The sequence below is a fragment of the Nerophis ophidion genome, linkage group LG20, assembly GCF_033978795.1.
Source record: "Nerophis ophidion isolate RoL-2023_Sa linkage group LG20, RoL_Noph_v1.0, whole genome shotgun sequence".
Taxonomy (NCBI): Eukaryota; Metazoa; Chordata; class Actinopteri; order Syngnathiformes; family Syngnathidae; genus Nerophis; species Nerophis ophidion.
The window spans coordinates 40,622,994-40,642,579 of NC_084630.1; the positions used below are offsets into that span (position 1 = coordinate 40,622,994).

The window sequence follows — 19,586 nt, forward strand, 5'->3', positions numbered from 1 at the left end:
CCTGAGCCGGCAGTAATGCTAACCATGCACTAATTATTTTGCGAAACGAGTTTGACCCGGCGGTAATTCTAGGCAGGTGCATACTATGTACCCGGCGGCAATTCAAGGAAATACGGTAGCTACATTTATTCCATGGTTCCTGGTTCAATCCCCACCTTCTACCAACCTTGTCACGTCTGTTGTGTCCTTGAGCAAGACACTTCACCCCGTCTCCTGATGGGTGGTCGTTCGGGCCGTGCATGGCAGCTCCCGCAATCAGTGTGTGAATGGGTGAATGTGGAAATAGTGTCAAAGCGCTTTGAGTACCTTGAAGGTAGAAAAGCGCTCTACATGTATAACCCATTTACGATTTAATCGAGAGTAACTTGTAGCTTAGCTTGCTACATTTCCCAAGTTGATGAGGCAGGGGTAAGAAATGTGGCGCATCCACAGTTTTACTTGACATGAAAGTAAACATCGGAAGTTACGGTTAACCCGGAATCAGAAGTCCGGCTGTCTTTTTCGCCACGACATATTACCATATTTTCGGACTGTAAGTCGCAGTTTTTTTTCATAGTTTGGCCGGGGGTGCGACGTATACACCGGAGCGACTTTTGTGTGAAATTATTAACACATTACCGTAAAATATCAAATAATAATATTTATCTCATTCGCGGAAGAGACGAAGAAAATGTCAGCAATCGTCACACACACGTCAACCAATAAGAATCCGGCGGGGGAGGGTCATGGCAGAAGTGCATTGTGGGTCATGCAATGCTAACTGCTATATGCTATATCAGGGGTAGGGAACCTGTGGCTCTTTTGATGACTGCATCTGGCTCTCAGATAAATCTGAGCTGACATTGCTTAACACGATAAATAATGAATAATTCCACTTATAATCACAGTGTTAAAAAATAATGTTCAAAATATAAAACATTCTCATGCATTTTTAATCCATCCATCCGTTTTCTATCGCACCTGTTCAAGAAGTTGCGTTAATGGTAAGAAGTTATTTATTATTAGTTAGTGTGGGGCTTGCCCTCCTGGGGGTTCTTCAGACCACCAAGAACATGAGAGCATGTTTCAGGGTTACAATATTGTTTTATTTTTCAATAAGTCTCTCAGTTGCTTTCCAGCAATTGTCTTTTTGTCTTTCGTTTTCGCTCGAGCTCTGGCTCCAGCCCCAACCCCGTCCCTCCTCCTGGCTGCTGCTTATAACATAGCGACAGGTGATTAGATATCAAGGCCCAGGCGGGCCATCTATGCACCTGTTGCGTATTCAGAGGCCGGTCCTGGCACACCCCAGTTCACTGCAGGCCGGCAGGCCACGCCCCCTCCGCAGTTAGCTTCAGAATAACAATGTTATTACAAAGAATAAGAGACCTATTATACTCTAGAAATGTTGGTCTTACTTAAAAATGCACGCATTTATTTGTGTTCAGTGTTAAAAAAAAATATTATATGGCTCTTACGGAAATACATTTTAAAATATTTGGCCTTGTGGCTCTCTCAGCCAAAAAGGTTCCCGACCCCTGTGCTATATGCTACTGCCGTAGCTATTAAAATGGATCATTTCGTCGTTGGCGCTAACTTGTAAAAACTGAGAAGGGCTAAACAAAAATGGCACTGAAAAGGAAATCATGTAGTGCAGATTACAAGCTGGACGTAGTGAAATATGCAGCAAAAAAAGGACAAGAGGAAGCGGCGCATACCTTTTGGAGTTGGCAGAGTTGTTTAGAAGCGACATCCAGGAAGAAGATTTCATGGGATTTATGGATTAGGAGTGAGAGATAGTTTGGTAAAGGTGTAGCATGTTCTATATGTTATAGTTATTTGAATGACTCTTACCATAATATGTTAGGTTAACATAGCAGTTGCTTATTTATGCCTCATATAACCTACACTTATTCAGCCTGTTGTTCACTATTCTTTATTTGTTTTTAATTGCCTTTCAAATGTCTATTTTTGGTGTTGGGTTTTATCAAATAGATTTCCCCCAAAAATGCGACTTATACTCCAGTGCGACTTATATATGTTTTTTTCCTTCTTTATTATGCATTTTCGTTGTCAAATGTCTATTTTTGGAGTTGGGTTTTATCAAATAGATTTCCCCCCAAAATGCGACTTATACTCCAGTGCGACTTATATATGTTTTTTTCCTTCTTTATTATGCATTTTCGTTGTCAAATGTCTATTTTTGGTGTCGGGTTTTATCAAATAGATTTCCCCCCAAAAATGCGACTTATACTCCAGTGCGACTTATATGTTTTTTTCCTTCTTTATTATGCATTTTCGTTGTCAAATGTCTATTTTTGGTGTCGGGTTTTATCAAATAGATTTCCCCCCAAAAATGCGACTTATACTCCAGTGCGACTTATATGTTTTTTTCCTTCTTTATTATGCATTTTCGTTGTCAAATGTCTATTTTTGGTGTTGGGTTTTATCAAATAGATTTCCCCCCAAAAATGCGACTTATACTCCAGTGCGACTTATATATGTTTTTTTCCTTCTTTATTATGCATTTTCGTTGTCAAATGTCTATTTTTGGTGTTGGGATTTATCAAATAGATTTCCCCCAAAAATGCGACTTATACTCCAGTGCGACTTATATATGTTTTTTTCCTTCTTTATTATGCATTTTCGTTGTCAAATGTCTATTTTTGGTGTTGGGTTTTATCAAATAGATTTCCCCCCAAAAATGCGACTTATACTCCAGTGCGACTTATATATGTTTTTTTCCTTCTTTATTATGCATTTTCGTTGTCAAATGTCTATTTTTGGTGTTGGGATTTATCAAATAGATTTCCCCCAAAAATGCGACTTATACTCCAGTGCGACTTATATATGTTTTTTTCCTTCTTTATTATGCATTTTCGTTGTCAAATGCCTATTTTTGGTGTTGGGTTTTATCAAATAGATTTCCCCCAAAAATGCGACTTATACTCCAGTGCGACTTATATATGTTTTTTTCCTTCTTTATTATGCATTTTTGTTGTCAAATGTCTATTTTTGGTGTTGGGTTTTATCAAATAGATTTCCCCAAAAAATGCGACTTATACTCCAGTGCGACTTATATATGTTTTTTTCCTTCTTTATTATGCATTTTCGTTGTCAAATGTCTATTTTTAGTGTTGGGTTTTATCAAATAGATTTCCCCCCAAAAATGCGACTTATACTCCAGTGCGACTTATATATGTTTTTTTCCTTCTTTATTATGCATTTTCGTTGTCAAATGTCTATTTTTGGTGTTGGGTTTTATCAAATAGATTTCCCCCAAAAATGCGACTTATACTCCAGTGCGACTTATATATGTTTTTTTCCTTCTTTATCATGCATTTTCGTTGTCAAATGTCTATTTTTGGTGTTGGGTTTTATCAAATAGATTTCCCCCCAAAAATGCGACTTATACTCCAGTGCGACTTATATATGTTTTTTTCCTTCTTTATTATGCAAATTGTTGTCAAATGTCTATTTTTGGTGTTGGGTTTTATCAAATAGATTTCCCCCAAAAATGCGACTTATACTCCAGTGCGACTTATATATGTTTTTTTCCCTTCTTTATTATGCATTTTCGTTGTCAAATGTCTATTTTTGGTGTTGGGTTTTATCAAACAGATTTCCCCCAAAAAATGCGACTTATACTCCAGTGCGACTTATATATGTTTTTTTCCTTCTTTATTATGCATTTTCGTTGTCAAATGTCTATTTTTGGTGTTGGGTTTTATCAAATAGATTTCCCCCAAAAATGCGACTTATACTCCAGTGCGACTTATATATGTTTTTTTTCCTTCTTTATTATGCATTTTCGTTGTCAAATGTCTAATTTTGGTGTTGGGTTTTATCAAATAGATTTCCCCCAAAAAATGCGACTTATACTCCAGTGTGACTTGTGTTTTTTTCCTTCTTTATTAGATAGATAGATAGATAGTACTTTATTGATTCCTTCAGGAGAGTTCCTTCAGGAAAATTAAATTATGCATTTTCGTTGTCAAATGTCTATTTTTGGTGTTGGGTTTTATCAAATAGATTTCCCCCAAAAAATGCGACTTATACTCCAGTGCGACTTATATATGTTTTTTTCCTTCTTTATTATGCATTTTCGTTGTCAAATGTCTATTTTTGGTGTTGGGTTTTATCAAATAGATTTCCCCCAAAAAATGCGACTTATACTCCAGTGCGACTTATATATGTTTTTTTCCTTCTTTATTATGCATTTTCGTTGTCAAATGTCTATTTTTGGTGTTGAGTTTTATCAAATAGATTTCCCCCAAAAATGCGACTTATACTCCAGTGTGACTTATGTTTTTTTCCTTCTTTATTAGATAGATAGATAGATAGTACTTTATTGATTCCTTCAGGAGAGTTCCTTCAGGAAAATTAAATTATGCATTTTCGTTGTCAAATGTCTATTTTTGGTGTTGAGTTTTATCAAATAGATTTCCCCCCAAAAATGCGACTTATACTCCAGTGCGACTTATATATGTTTTTTTCCTTCTTTATTATGCATTTTCGTTATCAAATGTCTATTTTTGGTGTTGGGTTTTATCAAATAGATTTCCCCCAAAAATGCGACTTATATATGTTTTTTTCCTTCTTTATTATGCATTTTCGTTGTCAAATGTCTATTTTTGGTGTTGGGTTTTATCAAATAGATTTCCCCCAAAAAATGCGACTTATACTCCAGTGCGACTTATATATGTTTTTTTCCTTCTTTATTATGCATTTTCGTTGATTTTTCAGTGTGCGGCCCTCAGTGGAAAAAGTTTGGACGCCCCTGTACTAGAAGTTTAGGCTTACATTATTAAAACGACATTGTTTGCTATCATCCGTCATTTAATGTAAGTCATTTATGAACGGCGCCATCCTTTCACCACCCACATATAAGAGTGTGTAACTGCCGTGTCGCAGGGCGGCGACCTATTCGACGCCATCACGTCGTCGGCCAAGTACACGGAGAGAAGCGCCAGCGTCATGGTGTGCAACCTGGCCGCCGCCCTCAAGTACCTGCACGACATGAACGTGGTGCACAGAGACGTCAAGCCGGAAAACCTGCTGGTGGGTCTGGGTCCTTACACGTGTGGTTCTGATCCAAAGGTGACCAAAGTACATCTCCTGACAGGTGTCGGAGTATCCCGATGGCACCAAGTCTCTCAAACTGGGGGACTTCGGTCTCGCTACCGTTGTGGAAGGTCCTCTGTATACCGTGTGTGGGACGCCAACGTACGTGGCGCCGGAAATCATCGCGGAATCTGGGTAAGCCCTTTTCTCTCGTCTTGTCTCAGTTCAGAGGTCACATTACAGCTCGTCAATACACTTGTGGCGGTGGGTGTGGTCAATGTGATGTCATCCTATATAATATGCACATTTAAAAACAAATCTGTTATTATGGACCAATGTCCCTTTGGGACGGAGGACCCTATTGAATTTCTAAGGTTTTAATATTATTATTATTATTATTAGGGACCGAATGTCCCATTGGGACAGAGGGCCTTATTGTATCTGTAAGGTTTTATTATTCTTTATTCTTTATTATTATTCCGCACCTTCGCGCTGTAATTTGACCCCCTTAACATGCTTCAAAACTCACCAAATGTTTACTCACACATCAGGACTGGCGAAAATTGCCATCTAATGAAAAAAACAAACCTCAAAAATCCAAAATTGCGCTCTAGCTCCCCCTAGGAAAAAACACGGACAAAACTGCTTGTAACTTCCATTAGGAATGTCGTAGAGACATGAAACAAAAACCTCTATGTAGGTCTGACTTAGACCTAGATTTCATACACTCATTTTCTTCAGCAAAAATCAACAGGAAGTTGGCAAAAACCCCTTCAAAACAAAATTTGCCTAAAAAATTTAATTTTTGCCTCTTTGAGCTGTAATTTCACCCCCTTAAAATGCTTCAAAACTCACCAAACTGGACACACAAATCAAGACTTGCGAAAATTGTAATATAATAAAAAAAACAAACCCCAAAACTCAATATTGCGCTCTAGCGCCCCCTCGGAATAAAACACAGACAAAACTGCTCCTAGGAAGAAAACACAGAGAAAACTGCTTGTAACTTCCGGTAGGAATGTCAGAAAGACATAAAACATAAACCTCTATGTAGGTCTGACTTAGACCTATATTTTAATAATTGACATCCTTCAGCAAAAATCAACAGGAAGTTGGCAATTACTCCTTCAAAATAAAAGTTTTGTAAAAACCCGTCACCTTTTTTCAAACATTATGGGTGACAGAAAGAAGCACCAGTGTGACCCCAGGATGCAGGGAAGGTAGGTAATGTGACGGTAAAGATATGTTGAATGGAAAAAGTCGGTCCCGTCCATCGCTGCTTGCAGCTTTAATTATTCTTTATTATTATACCGCCGCCTCTTTGATCTGTAATTTGACCCCCTTAACATGCTTCAAAACCCACCAAATTTTTACACACACATCAGGACTGGCGAAAATTGCCATCTAATGAAAAAAACAAACCTCAAAAATCCAAAATTGCGCTCTAGCTCCCCCTAGGAAAAAACAAGGACAAAACTGCTTGTAACTTCCATTAGGAATGTCGTAGAGACATGAAACAAAAACTTCTATGTAGGTCTGACTTAGACCTAGATTTCATACACTCATTTTCTTCAGCAAAAATCAACAGGAAGTTGGCAAAAACCCCTTCAAAACAAAATTTTCCTAAAAAATTAAATTTTTGCCTCTTTGAGCTGTAATTTGACCCCCTTAAAATGCTTCAAAACTCACCAAACTGGACACACACATCAAGACTGGCGAAAATTGCAATATAATAAAAAAACCAAACCCCAAAACTCAATATTGCGCGCTAGCGCCCCCTCGGAATAAAACACAGACAAAACTGCTCCTAGGAAGAAAACACAGAGAAAACTGCTTGTAACTTCCGGTAGGAATGTCAGAAAGACATAAAACATAAACCTCTATGTAGGTCTGACTTAGACCTATATTTTAATAATTGACATCCTTCAGCAAAAATCACCAGGAAGTTGGCAATTACCCCTTCAAAACAAAAGTATTGTAAAGACCTGTCACCTTTTTTCAAACATTATGGGTGACAGAAAGAAGCACAAGTGTGACCCCAGGATGTAGGGAAGGTAGGTAATGTGACGGTAAAGATATGTTGAATGGGTAAAGGCAGGAAACCAGCAAAAGTCGGTCCCGTCCATCGCTGCTTGCAGCTTTAATTATTCTTTATTATTATACCGCCGCCTCTTTGAGCTGTAATTTGACCCCCTTAACATGCTTCAAAACTCACCAAATTTCACACACACATCAGGACTGGCCAAAATTGCGATCTAATCCAAAAACCAAACCCCAAAACTCTAAATTGCGCTCTAGCACCCCCTAGGAAGAAAACACAGACAAAACTGTCTGTAACTTCCAGTAGGAATGTCGTAGAGACATGAAACAAAAATCACTACGTAGGTCTCAGTTAGACCTATGTTTCATACACTCATACCTCCCAGCTAAAAGCAACAGGAAGTTTGCTATTCCCACTTCAATACAAAAGTTGGCTAAAAATGTCGCAATTTTTCAAACATTATCTCCTCTAAGGCCGTTTTGTCGTTTCGGCTTCAAAAAGCACAGAAGAGAGATTGAACCCTTCTGATTAAAAGTCAAAGAAAGAATTGTAATTACTACCCTGGTTTGGATTTTATGAGCCCGCAAAGAACCGGAACGCTGGTGCTGTTGTCACAAAATGCCGGCTTTCTGCTCAGACAAAACTGTAGGACTGTCATACACACATGAAACAAAAACCTCAATGTAGGTCTCACTGAGACCTATATTTCATACACTGACCGTCCCCAACTAAAATCAACAGGAAGTTTGCTATTCCCACTTCAATACAACAACTGCATTACATTCACCATGCGTTAGTCTCAAAATGGCGGCACCAAAAATGCCCAAACCACTTTACAACTGTTATTACTATGAGACTGATGTATAACACAAGTGTATACAACTTTTTCTCTGTGTAATAATCCATCCATCCATCTTCTACCGCTTATCTGGGCTAGGGTCTCGGGGGCAGCAACCCAAGCGGTCCCGTCCATCGCTGCTTGCAGCTTTAATTAGTATTTTTTCTGATAGTATGTCAGTAGACCACCTCAGAAAAAACTCCAAGTACCACCATAATGACCAACATTAAAATACAGCAGCACAGTAGACCTAAGTATTCATTAAAATCAAGGCAACTTTTTTATTTAACAAGAATGTTTCATGTTTTACACACAGTTTAAACAGTAGTACTGTGTTTGAATATAGGAAAGTAAAACACTGTACTTTAATGTGGGATCTGAGCAGAGGATGTCATGGTGGCTCGGGCAGCCCTTTGAGACACTTGTGATTTAGGGCTGTATGTATAAACTTTGATTGATTGATTGGATCAAGGGATTCTCTGGCGTTCCACAGTATTATTGAATTTTGGTCTATTTTTACCATTGTTGTCATTGTACAAAGTAACAGTGGCGGCTGCTGGTCTTTCAAGTAGGGGAAGCTCATTCTCTTCTACTCTCCAAACACAAGTTCAGTCTCCAATTACAGATAGAAAATATAAAGATGCTGAATCTTACAAAGAAAAAGTCACTCACGGGATTGAACATTTTTAAAATTGCTACGGCAGCGTTTTATTTTTCAAGATGTCTGATTGGCTCACTTGGCTGTCAATCAAAAAAGTATTCATCCTCGGACAATCTATCAAAAGGAGGGATTTTTTAAAATTGACTTTGTGTCGCTTTTAAACATGCTCTCCCTCTGGTCAACATATGAAATAACAAGTGTGTGTAAAAATTTGAAGTGCTCCCCCTCTGGTCAACATGAAATAACAAGTGTGTGTAAAAAATTAGAAGTGCTCCCCCTCTGGTCAACATATGAAATAACAAGTGTGTTTGTAAAAATTCGAAGTGCTCCCCCTCTGGTCAACATATAAAATAACAAGTGTGTGTAAACATTTGAAGTGCTCCCCCTCTGGTCAACATACAAAATAACAGGTGTGTGTAAAAAAATTTAAGTGCTCCCCCTCTGGCCAACATATGAAATAACAAGTGTGTGTAAAAATTTGAAGTGCTCCCCCTCTGGTCAACATATAAAATAACAAGTGTGTGTAAACATTTGAAGGGCTCCCCCTCTGGTCAACATACTAAATAACAAGTGTGTGTAAAAAACTTTAAGTGCTCCCCCTCTGGTCAACATACGAAATAACAAGTGTGTGTAAACAATTGAAAGTTCTTCCCTCTCTGGCCAACATTTGAAATAACAATTGTGTGTAAGAATTTAAAGTGCTCCCCTGCTGGAAAACACATGAAATAACAAGTGTGTAAAAAATTAGAAGTGCTCCCCCTCTGGTCAACATATGAAATAACAAGTGTGTTTATAAAAATTAGAAGTGCTCCCCCTCTGTTCAACATACGAAATAACAATTGTGTGTAAAAAAATTGAAGTGGTCTCCCTCTGGTCAACATACGAAATAACGAGTGTAAAAAAAATTTGAAGTGTTCCCCCTCTGGCCAACATATGAAATAACAAGTGTGTGTAAAAAATTAGAAGTGCTCTCCCTCTGGTCAACATACGAAATAACAAGTGTGTGTAAAAAATTAGAAGTGCTCCCCCTCTGGTCAACATATGAAATAACAAGTGTGTTTGTAAAAATTCGAAGTGCTCCTCCTCTGGTCAACATACGAAATAACAAGTGTGTGTAAAAAAAAAAATGAAGTGTTCCCCTCTGGCCAACATATGAAATAACAAGTGTGTGTAAAAATTTGAAGTGCTCCCCCTCTGGTCAACATATAAAATAACAAGTGTGTGTAAAAATTTGAAGTGCTCCCCCTCTGGTCAACACACGAAATAACAAGTGTGTGTAAAAAACTTTAAGTGCTCCCCCTCTGGTCAACATACGAAATAACAAGTGTGTGTAAACAATTGGCAGTTCTCCCCCTATGGCCAACATATGAAATAACAAATGTGTGTAAAAATTTAAAGTGCTCCCCCTCTGGTCAACATAGAAAATAACAAGTGTGTGTAAAAAATTTGAAGTGCTCCCCCTCTGGTCAACATAGAAAATAACAAGTGTTTGTAAAAAACTTTAAGTGCTTCCCTCTGGTCAACATACGAAATAACAAGTGTGTGTAAACAATTGGAAGTTCTCCCCCTCTGGCAAACATTTGAAATAACAAATGTGTGTACAAATTTAAAGTGCTCCCCCGCTGGTCAACATATGAAATAACAAGTGTGTGTAAATGTTCCCCCTCTGGCCAACATATGAAATAACAAGTGTGTAAAAAATTGAAATGCCCCCCTTAGGCCAAAATGAATATAATAATTAAAATAAATATGTATACAGACGTACTGTAATAACTTGAAGTAAATAATGATTAAAAACCAATTACAAAAATAACGAACTAAAAGCTTACCTTTTTTATATTTACATAGTATGTATATTTTATAAATATTGTAAATTCCAAAAACATGCACCTGGGGATAGGTTGATTGGCAACACTAAATTGGCCCTAGTGTTTGAATGTGAGTGTGAATGTTGTCTGTCTATCTGCTTTGGCCCTGCTTTGAGGTGGCGACTTGTCCAGGGTGTACCCCGCCTTCCGCCCGATTGTAGCTGAGATAGGCGCCAGCGCCCCCCGCGACCCCAAAAGGGAATAAGCGGTAGAAAATGGATGGATGGATGTAAATTCAAATTTTTATATATCCAGATAGGTCGGTCCTAAAGAGGGAGGCATTATGGGGAGGTCTCAAGAAGTTAACTCATACAAGAATGTGTAACAAGTGTCCTCTCATCTCCAGGTACGGTGTAAAAGTGGACATCTGGGCTGCGGGTGTCATCGCTTACATCCTCCTGTGTGGGTTCCCTCCTTTCAGAAGGTCAGTTGGTGTTGGGCAGCAGCAAGAAGATGAATAGAATATCAGAATATTAGCAGTTATAGCAAGAGCACCTTCATATTTTCAGTAGTTTGTCAAAGTTAGGTATATTTGTTGGACGCATGTTGATGTCTTTTTGTCTGCCTGGCAGTGAGAGCAACCAGCAGGAGGAGCTCTTTGAGCAGATTCTCCTGGGACGACTGGACTACCCCAGTCCTTACTGGGACAACATCAGCGACTCGGCCAAGGTTGATCATTCACAGTATATAACCGTATATTTATGACGTAAACACCAGTAGAAACACACCTTCTGTATAACTCACACTCCAAGCAGTGGCTCGTCATCGAAGAAGCATTGCGTGGTAATCATGCACAAGCTTTTAGGGTTAATATTTGGTCGATTAAATTTTGTCTTATTTTTTTCATTTGAAAAAAAAAATGATGGTGGAATCAAATTCCAAGAAAGTCTGGGCTTCCCTGCTTAGGCTGCTGCCCCCGCGCCTCGACCTCGGATACCGTATTTCCTTGAATTGCCGCCGGGTCTATAGTATGCGCCTGCTTAGAATTACTGCCGGGTCAAACTCGTTTTGCAAAATAATTTGCAAATGTCTAGAATTTCCACAGGGTCAAACTCGTCACGTCACGAGTGACACTTCACCTGTCATCTTTTTTAAAATGGAGGAGTCTGATTTCAATCATTTGAAATCGCATAAAGGGAAGAAGATTAAGAGCTATCCAGTAGGATTTAAGGTCCAAGCTATTGAATATGCTAAAAAGAACAGTAAGCAGCTATGTTTTATTAATATACCATAGCTGCGTGTGTCAAATATGAGTCATTAAAAACTCCCGCCTCCTGGTGGTAGAGGGCGCTAGTCATCCTTCTTGCGACTACTCGGCTGCAGAAGAAGTGACAACAAGCAGCATGTGTTTTTTTTTTCCTCTCGCTTGCACTTTTAACATGGAGGATTACATATCTAAAATAAAACTGTTTTTTAAACTGGACTTTCAATCGAAGCAGGAGGTAATAAAGGAAGATCTCCATCGAGACAGAGATTTAAAACTGAAGAAAGATAAGGAAGATTTCTATAAACAAGTTATCGATGCTTTTGATCAGAAGGAGCTGCGCATGGACTTCATTTATAAGTAAAGGTAAGACCATAATAACTTTTTTTTATTAAATGTGCTTTTCATGATGGTATCCTTACATCACACTCAAATTTATAAACGCAGGCCTAAATTTACCGCATGCCTTTGGTAAGTGCCGGAGTGAGAAGAGGTTTTAAATCAATTAGCGCCCCGGCGACAATTCAAGGAAATACGGTAAGCGGAAGAAGACGGATGGACTATTACAGTCATTCTCAAACTGACCCCCCCCCCCCCCCCCCCAAGTACTACTACAGAAAACTCTTAGATTGATAGATAGTACTTTATTTGAATTGTGGCTCGTGCAGCCCTTTGAGACACTCGTGATTTAGAGCTATATAAATTAACATTGATTGATATTTATTCATAGCTCTCCAGGTACAGCCAGAATGACCAACATTAAAATGCAGTAACGTAGTAGGCCGAAGTAGTCATTAAAAACGAGGCAGAGTTCTTATCTAAAGGGTATATTTAATATTTTTGAACACTAACATTACACAAAGTTTAAACATGTATTTATAATTATTTGGCTTAAATCAAAGTACTATTATTTATTTTGGTTAATATATATGCTTTTATATATATTATACATACTATTTCATCCATTTGGTTCATATTACATGTTAATATTTAGTGTAATGGTTGCCTAATTAAACTATTATATTTTTGCAAAGAAGGTTATTGCAAGATACTATCAAAATATATTATTTTATACGATCAATATTGATTACAATGGTTATTTATTTAATGTGGCACATCAGTATCACACAGTTTAATTTGAAGGTGCTTATTTGGAATTAATTACACTTTTTAAAACCGTGGAAAAAATAGGTTGATGACAGGATAATATTTAAAATATTTAATTAAATTATTTAAATATATAAAATAATAACGGTCAATACCTTTTATTATTTCTATTATATATTACATTTTTTGTGGTGATACTCACTTTGGCCACAAGAGGCGCAGCGACAGCCTATGTAATAATAATGGGTTGTACTTGTATAGCGCTTTTCTACCTTCAAGGAAGAAAAAAACTAACCGTGACATTAATTAATGAATAGTAATAATAATGCCTTAGATGTGCGTGTGTTTAACTTCAGGAGCTGATCGGGAAGATGCTGCAGGTGAACATGGGCGCTCGTTACACGGCGCAGGACGTCCTCGCCCACCCTTGGGTCACGGTACTGCTTGGACTTTAGTCCCAGGTCCTCACAGTGGTCTCACTCTAGTTGCCGTGTCTTGCAGGACGACGTGCTGGCGGAGAACAACATGAAGGCGGAAGTGACGGGTAAACTGAGGACGCACTTCCACTCGGCGCCCAGGCAGGGCAACGCGGCGGCGGTCTCCGTTATCGTGGTGAGCGAGTCTGCAACTGGAGTGTCTTAAAGCACTGTTGTTATTATTACATGAAAATAACTTAAATGTGAAGGCGATTCCTATTCTTACTACATACTGTATACGTGTGTGTGTATATATCTATATATATACTGTATCTCTTATATATATATATATATATATAGGCGCCAGCGCCCCCCGCGACCCCGAAAGGGAATAAGCGGTAGAAAATGGATGGATGGATGGATATATATATATATATATATACACATACATACATACATACAAAGTAGGGCAAAAAAGTATTTAGTCAGCCACTGATTGTGCAAGTTCTCCCACTTCAAATGATGACAGAGTTCTGTAATGTTCATCATAGGTACACTTCAACTGTGAGAGACAGAATGTGAAAAAAAAAAATACAGGAATTCACATTGTAGGAATTTTAAAGAATTTATTTGTAAATGATGGTGGAAAAGAAGTATTTGGTCAACCATTCAAAGCTCTCACTGATGGAAGGAGGTTTTGACTCAAAATCTCACGATACATGACCCCATTCATTCTTTCCTTAACACGGATCAATCATCCTGTCCCCTTAGCAGAAAAACAGCCCCAAAGCATGATGTTTCCACCCCCATGCTTCACAGTAGGTATGGTGTTCTTGGGATGCAACTCAGTATTCTTTTTCCTCCAAACACCACCAGTTGAGTTTATACCAAAAAGTTATATTTTGGTTTCATCTGACCACATGACATTCGCCCATGTGCTCTCTGGCAAACTTCAGACGGGCCTTGACATGAACTGGCTTAAGCAGGGGGACACGTATGTCACTGCAGGATTTGATTCGCCATCGGCGTAGTGTGTTACTTTGGTGCCAGCTGTCTGCAGGTCATTCACCAGGTCCCCCCGTGTGGTTCTGGGATTTTTGATCACCGTTCTCATGATCATTTTGACCCCACGGGATGAGATCTTGCGTGGAGCCCTAGATCGAGGGAGATTATCAGTGGTCTTGTATGTCTTCCATTTTCGGATAATTGCTCCCACAGTTGATTTTTTCACACCAAGCTGCTTGCCTATGGGAAGAGTGAATCTACAAGTCTGGTGCAGGTCTACAATTCTTTTCCTGGTGTCCTTCGACAGCTCTTTGGTCTTGGCCATAGTGGAGTTTGGAGTCTGACTGTTTGAGGCTGTGGACAGGTGTCTTTTATACAGATAACGAGTTCAAACAGGTGCCATGAATACAGGTAACAAGTGGAGGACAGAAGAGCTTCTTAAAGAAGAAGTTACAGGTCTGTGAGAGCCAGAGATCTTCCTTGTTTGAAGTGACCAAATACTTATTTACCACCATAATTAACAAATAAATTATTTAAAATTCCTACAATGTGAATTCCTGGATTTTTTTTTCACATTCTGTCTCTCACAGTTGAAGTGTACCTATGATGAAAATTACAGACCTCTGTCATCCTTTGAAGTGGGAGAACTTGCACAATCGCTGGCTGACTAAATACTTTTTTGCCCCACTGTACATACATATATGTACATACATATGTATACTTACATATGTATGTACATATGTATACATATGTATGTATGTACATATGTATACATATGTATGTACACATACATATGTACACATATGTATGTACACATTCGTATGTACACATAAATATGTACATACATATGTATATACATATATGTACATACAAACCATTACCCATAATCCCCTTGTTCTAATAACACTCACTTCTTTCATTCCTTTCACGCTTCCTCTTCAGTTTTTGTTCATCACAAAAGAAAAATCATACAAAGTAAAATTATTTGGAAAAAGTATTTAGACATAAAACCGAGTGAATGGTGTCATTTATAAGCCCTAGTGAATATACTTTGGCACCATCTAGTGGTCAGAATCGGAAACTACTGCACAAATAGTTTTTTTTTGTGTCTGTTTGCATTTTAAACATTTAAGTATACAATGTTCCTTCAATTATTGCCAAAGTTTGGTAAGTGAAAGTCCATAAACTGCAGAAGTTATTTATTTTCAGATTTTTATATGCAAGTAAACTCTTAATAAGCCCTCATCAAAGCTTTCACACGCACTTAAACACTTTCCACCCTCTAAAACTTGTCGTTTGACATTGAAATCTTTAAAGCGCACTTAAATATTTACCTACTTAAAAATGCTCCATGCACAGCCTGGAAAGTGGCGAGGGAACATTGTATAGGTCAGAAGTCGGCAACCTAAAATGTGGAAAGAGCCATATTGGACCAAAAATACAAGCCGCAAAAAAATGAAAGCCACATTACACACAGATAGTGTGTCATGAGATATAAATTGAATTAAGAGGACTTAAAGGAAACCAAATGTGCTCAAATATAGCTACAAATGAGGCAAAATGATGCAATATGTACATACAGCTAGCCTAAATAGCATGTTAGCATCGATTAGCTTACAGTCATGCAGTGACCAAATATTTCTGAATAACGTCAACAAAACTCGCCTTTGTGCATTCATGCACAAGCTTAAAAGTTTGGTGGACAAAATGAGACAAAAAAAGAAGTGGCATAAAACACGTCCTAGAAAGCCGGAGAAAGTTGTACATGTAAACAGACCACGGTGAGTTCAAGGACCGCCAAAATTAGTAGGACAAAACGGCGCTTGCCAAATACTCTAATCAGTGAAGTTTGTTTAATAAAAACAGTGTGCTTTATAACAATTAGGGAGGTTTGTGTCATGTTTTCCTAAATATATTTTTTTCCTCTTATCTTTTTCCATTTTTCATACATTTTTTGAAAAAGCTCCAGAGAGCCACTAGGGCGGCGCTGAAGAGCCGTAGAGTAATAGTGCATAAACTAATAAACTGCAACAGAAATAAATAACGTGAATGCAAATTTCCATACATTAGGAGAAAATATATATGTTAATTCTAAAGATTTTTTATTGTTTTTGTCTTAAATAAATTCAAATTTAAACTTAAATGAACTTGGAGAAATACTGACCATAAAATAATTAATTTTGAAATGTACTTTTTTTTTTTAAACAGGTCCAATTAAAAAGTTATAATGAAATAAATAAATCATTTTTGCCTGTCGAGTTATTTATTTCTATGTTGGCTGTAAGTGTGGCAATAGTTTAAACTAAATATATTCTAGAATGTGGTGTATTGCTGGTATTTTGCCATAAAAAGCCAGAATCTTTTTGTTTGTTATTTTTGACGCTTTAAGATGAAAGGAATCCTCTTTAGTGCTTTAGTCCCCACTTCCACACCTGCATCAACTTCCTGTGCAGGTGCTGCAATGCCGAGTGTGTGCAGCAGGGGGCGGCACAGAATGGTGACTGTGTTCATTCATTAACACTAAAGTTACTTATTTTCTACTAAGAATACGGCGCTGGATAAGGAGAGCCTCCAGCTGCACCTGTCGGGACCTCAGAGGTCACATGACCCCACCGTCACCCCAACCAAATGTGAGGAATGTTCTCCAACACACGCGCCGACAGCGACAGATGTTGGAACGGCGCCCCCCAGTGGTAGCGACGTGTCGCCCTCGGTCTCCACTCCCTCGCCCTCGTCTCCCGACGGGCCTCCTCCCGTCAGACATGTCGTCTTCCTGCCCCTCGCCTTCCCCGACCAGCGAGCGGCGACCTCGCAGCCCGCCCTCTTCCCGTCTCCTCCCTCCACCCCGCCCACCTCCGCCTCGCCCCCGTCACCCGGCTTTCAGGCCCTCGGTGAGCGAGTCGCCACGGAGCTCGTGGAAGGACTTTAGGATGTTGTAAAACATGGAGACTATTCGTTTTTATTTATTGAGGAAGACTCGAGAAGGATGGACTCTTGCCTAATGCAGCGTTCCCATTATGTGAAGTATTATTATTACTACTGTAGTATTACTATGAAGTACAATACACTGCAATATTTTAGCTTTTGCTTAGTCCTCCGTACAGCAAAGTAGTTTGTATGCAGATTGGGGATAGAAGTCAACACCCCCGTGACACCGTGGCTAGAAATAAAAATGAAATAAAAGTTAATTAAAAACTGTTCAATTGATTTGTAAGTCAACATGCCACTGCTAAAGTGATTTAAAAAAAGTCATCTCTCACAAAAATTCAATTACAGATTTTTTCATATTAAATAACACGATTATAAGAGCCACTAAATTGATTAAAAAAACATATGTTGGTAGAAAGTGAACACCACTAAAACAAATCAAAAAATCAAAAAAAATTGCTCTACATTAAAATAACACATATATTCATTATATATATATAAATATATAACCCTGCTATGAAGGGGCGACTTGTCCAGAGTGTACGCCGCCTTCCGCCCGATTGTAGCTGAGTTGGCACCAGCACCCCCCAAAGAAATCAAGCGGTAGAAAAATGGATGGATTAAGATACACACACCTATATATATGTGCGTGTATATATGTTTATATGAATGTGTATATATATATACATATGTATAAGGATACATTCATATGTATATACATACATATGTAGATACATATGTATGTATATACGTACATATGTATGTATATACGTACATATGTATCTACATACATATGTAGATACATATGTATGTATATACGTACATATGTATAAGGATACATTCATATGTATATACATACATATGTAGATACATACGTATGTATATACGTACATATGTATATACATACATATGTAGATACATATGTATGTATATACGTACATATGTATAAACATACATATAAACATATGTATATACATACATATAAACATACATATGTATATACATACAAATGTATATACATACATATGTGTAAATATACATACATATGTATATAGCGACATACATTCATACATACATATACACATGCATACATACATACATACATACATACATACATATATATAATATGTATGTATATACATATGTATGTACTGTATATATATGTATGTATATACATATGTAAGTATGTAAATACATATGTATGTATGTATATACATATGTGTGTATACATATTTATAAATGCATGTATATACATATCTATGTGTGTATGTATATAGATATGTATGTTTGTATATATGAATGCATGTTTATACATATATATGCATGTGTGTAAATACGTACTGTATGTATGTGTGTATGTATAGTAATATGTATGTATGTAAATGTGTGTATTTGTGCATTTATGTACATACACATGTATGTATTTATGTTTGTATATATGTATGTATATACATATGTAAGTATGTAAATACATATATGTATGTAAGTATGTATATACATGTGTATGTATTTATATACATATGTAGTTATGCATGTATGTACATACATAAGTATGTAAAGCATATGCAAATGTATGTGTGTATTTTCATATGTATGTATGTATATAAATGTATATATACATATGTATGTATGTAAATATTTCCTCAGCTATTTCTTCTATATTTTCAATAATTGAGTTGTCATCTTTTACCAAATATGCTGTAAAATCCTTATTGCTAAATTTTTTAATCATAGTATTAAGCACATGCCAGGTTTCAATGATATTATTTTTATGTTTATGTAGCAATTAAATGATAAATAAATAATAAATGGGTTGTACTTGTATAGCGCTTTTCTACCTTCAAGGTACTCAAAGCGCTTTGACACTACTTCCACATTTACCCATTCACACACACATTCACACACTGATGGAGGGAGCTGCCATGCAAGGCGCCAACCAGCACCCATCAGGAGCAAGGGTGAAGTGTCTTGCTCAGGACACAACGGACGTGACGAGGTTGGTACTAGGTGGGATTTGAACCAGGGACCCTCGGGTTGCGCACGGCCACTCTGCCACTGCGCCACGCCGTCCCAATTGTTCATAATAGTTTTTTTGTTTCAGCCTCATGATACATGTCAATCTGTTTTTATACTTTTTATATTTGTCCTCATTTTCCTTTGTTCGATTCTTAATAAATTCCTTGTAAAGTCTATTTTTTATATACATAAGTACAAAAATGTATATACATAAGTACATACATATGTGTGTATGTATGTATGTATATACATAAGTTTGTATGTATATACTGTATATACAAATGTATGTATGTATGTATAGCCATATGTATGTATGTATACATGTATATATATATACATATGTATGTGTATACATATGTATGTATGCATACACATGTATGTATATACGTATGTATGTATTTCCATATTTGTGTATATACATATGTATGTATGTACATATGTGTGTATATACAGAAGTAAATA

General features: G+C 37.4%; 1 protein-coding gene across 5 annotated transcripts in view; it reads left to right on the forward strand.

Moving 5' to 3' along the window:
* Positions 1 to 17,378, forward strand: part of dclk2a (doublecortin-like kinase 2a) — a 126,808-nt gene extending 109,430 nt beyond the window's left edge. For all 5 annotated transcript variants that reach the window (XM_061881224.1, XM_061881226.1, XM_061881228.1 and 2 more), the window contains 7 exons: positions 4,891 to 5,037; positions 5,102 to 5,235; positions 10,795 to 10,872; positions 11,021 to 11,117; positions 13,116 to 13,196; positions 13,261 to 13,371; positions 16,726 to 17,378. In XM_061881224.1, the coding sequence (XP_061737208.1) occupies positions 4,891 to 5,037; positions 5,102 to 5,235; positions 10,795 to 10,872; positions 11,021 to 11,117; positions 13,116 to 13,196; positions 13,261 to 13,371; positions 16,726 to 17,109 (1,032 nt within the window). In that variant the 3' untranslated portion in view covers positions 17,110 to 17,378. The remainder of the gene's footprint in view (positions 1 to 4,890; positions 5,038 to 5,101; positions 5,236 to 10,794; positions 10,873 to 11,020; positions 11,118 to 13,115; positions 13,197 to 13,260; positions 13,372 to 16,725) is intronic.
* Positions 17,379 to 19,586: the final 2,208 nt, after the last annotated feature.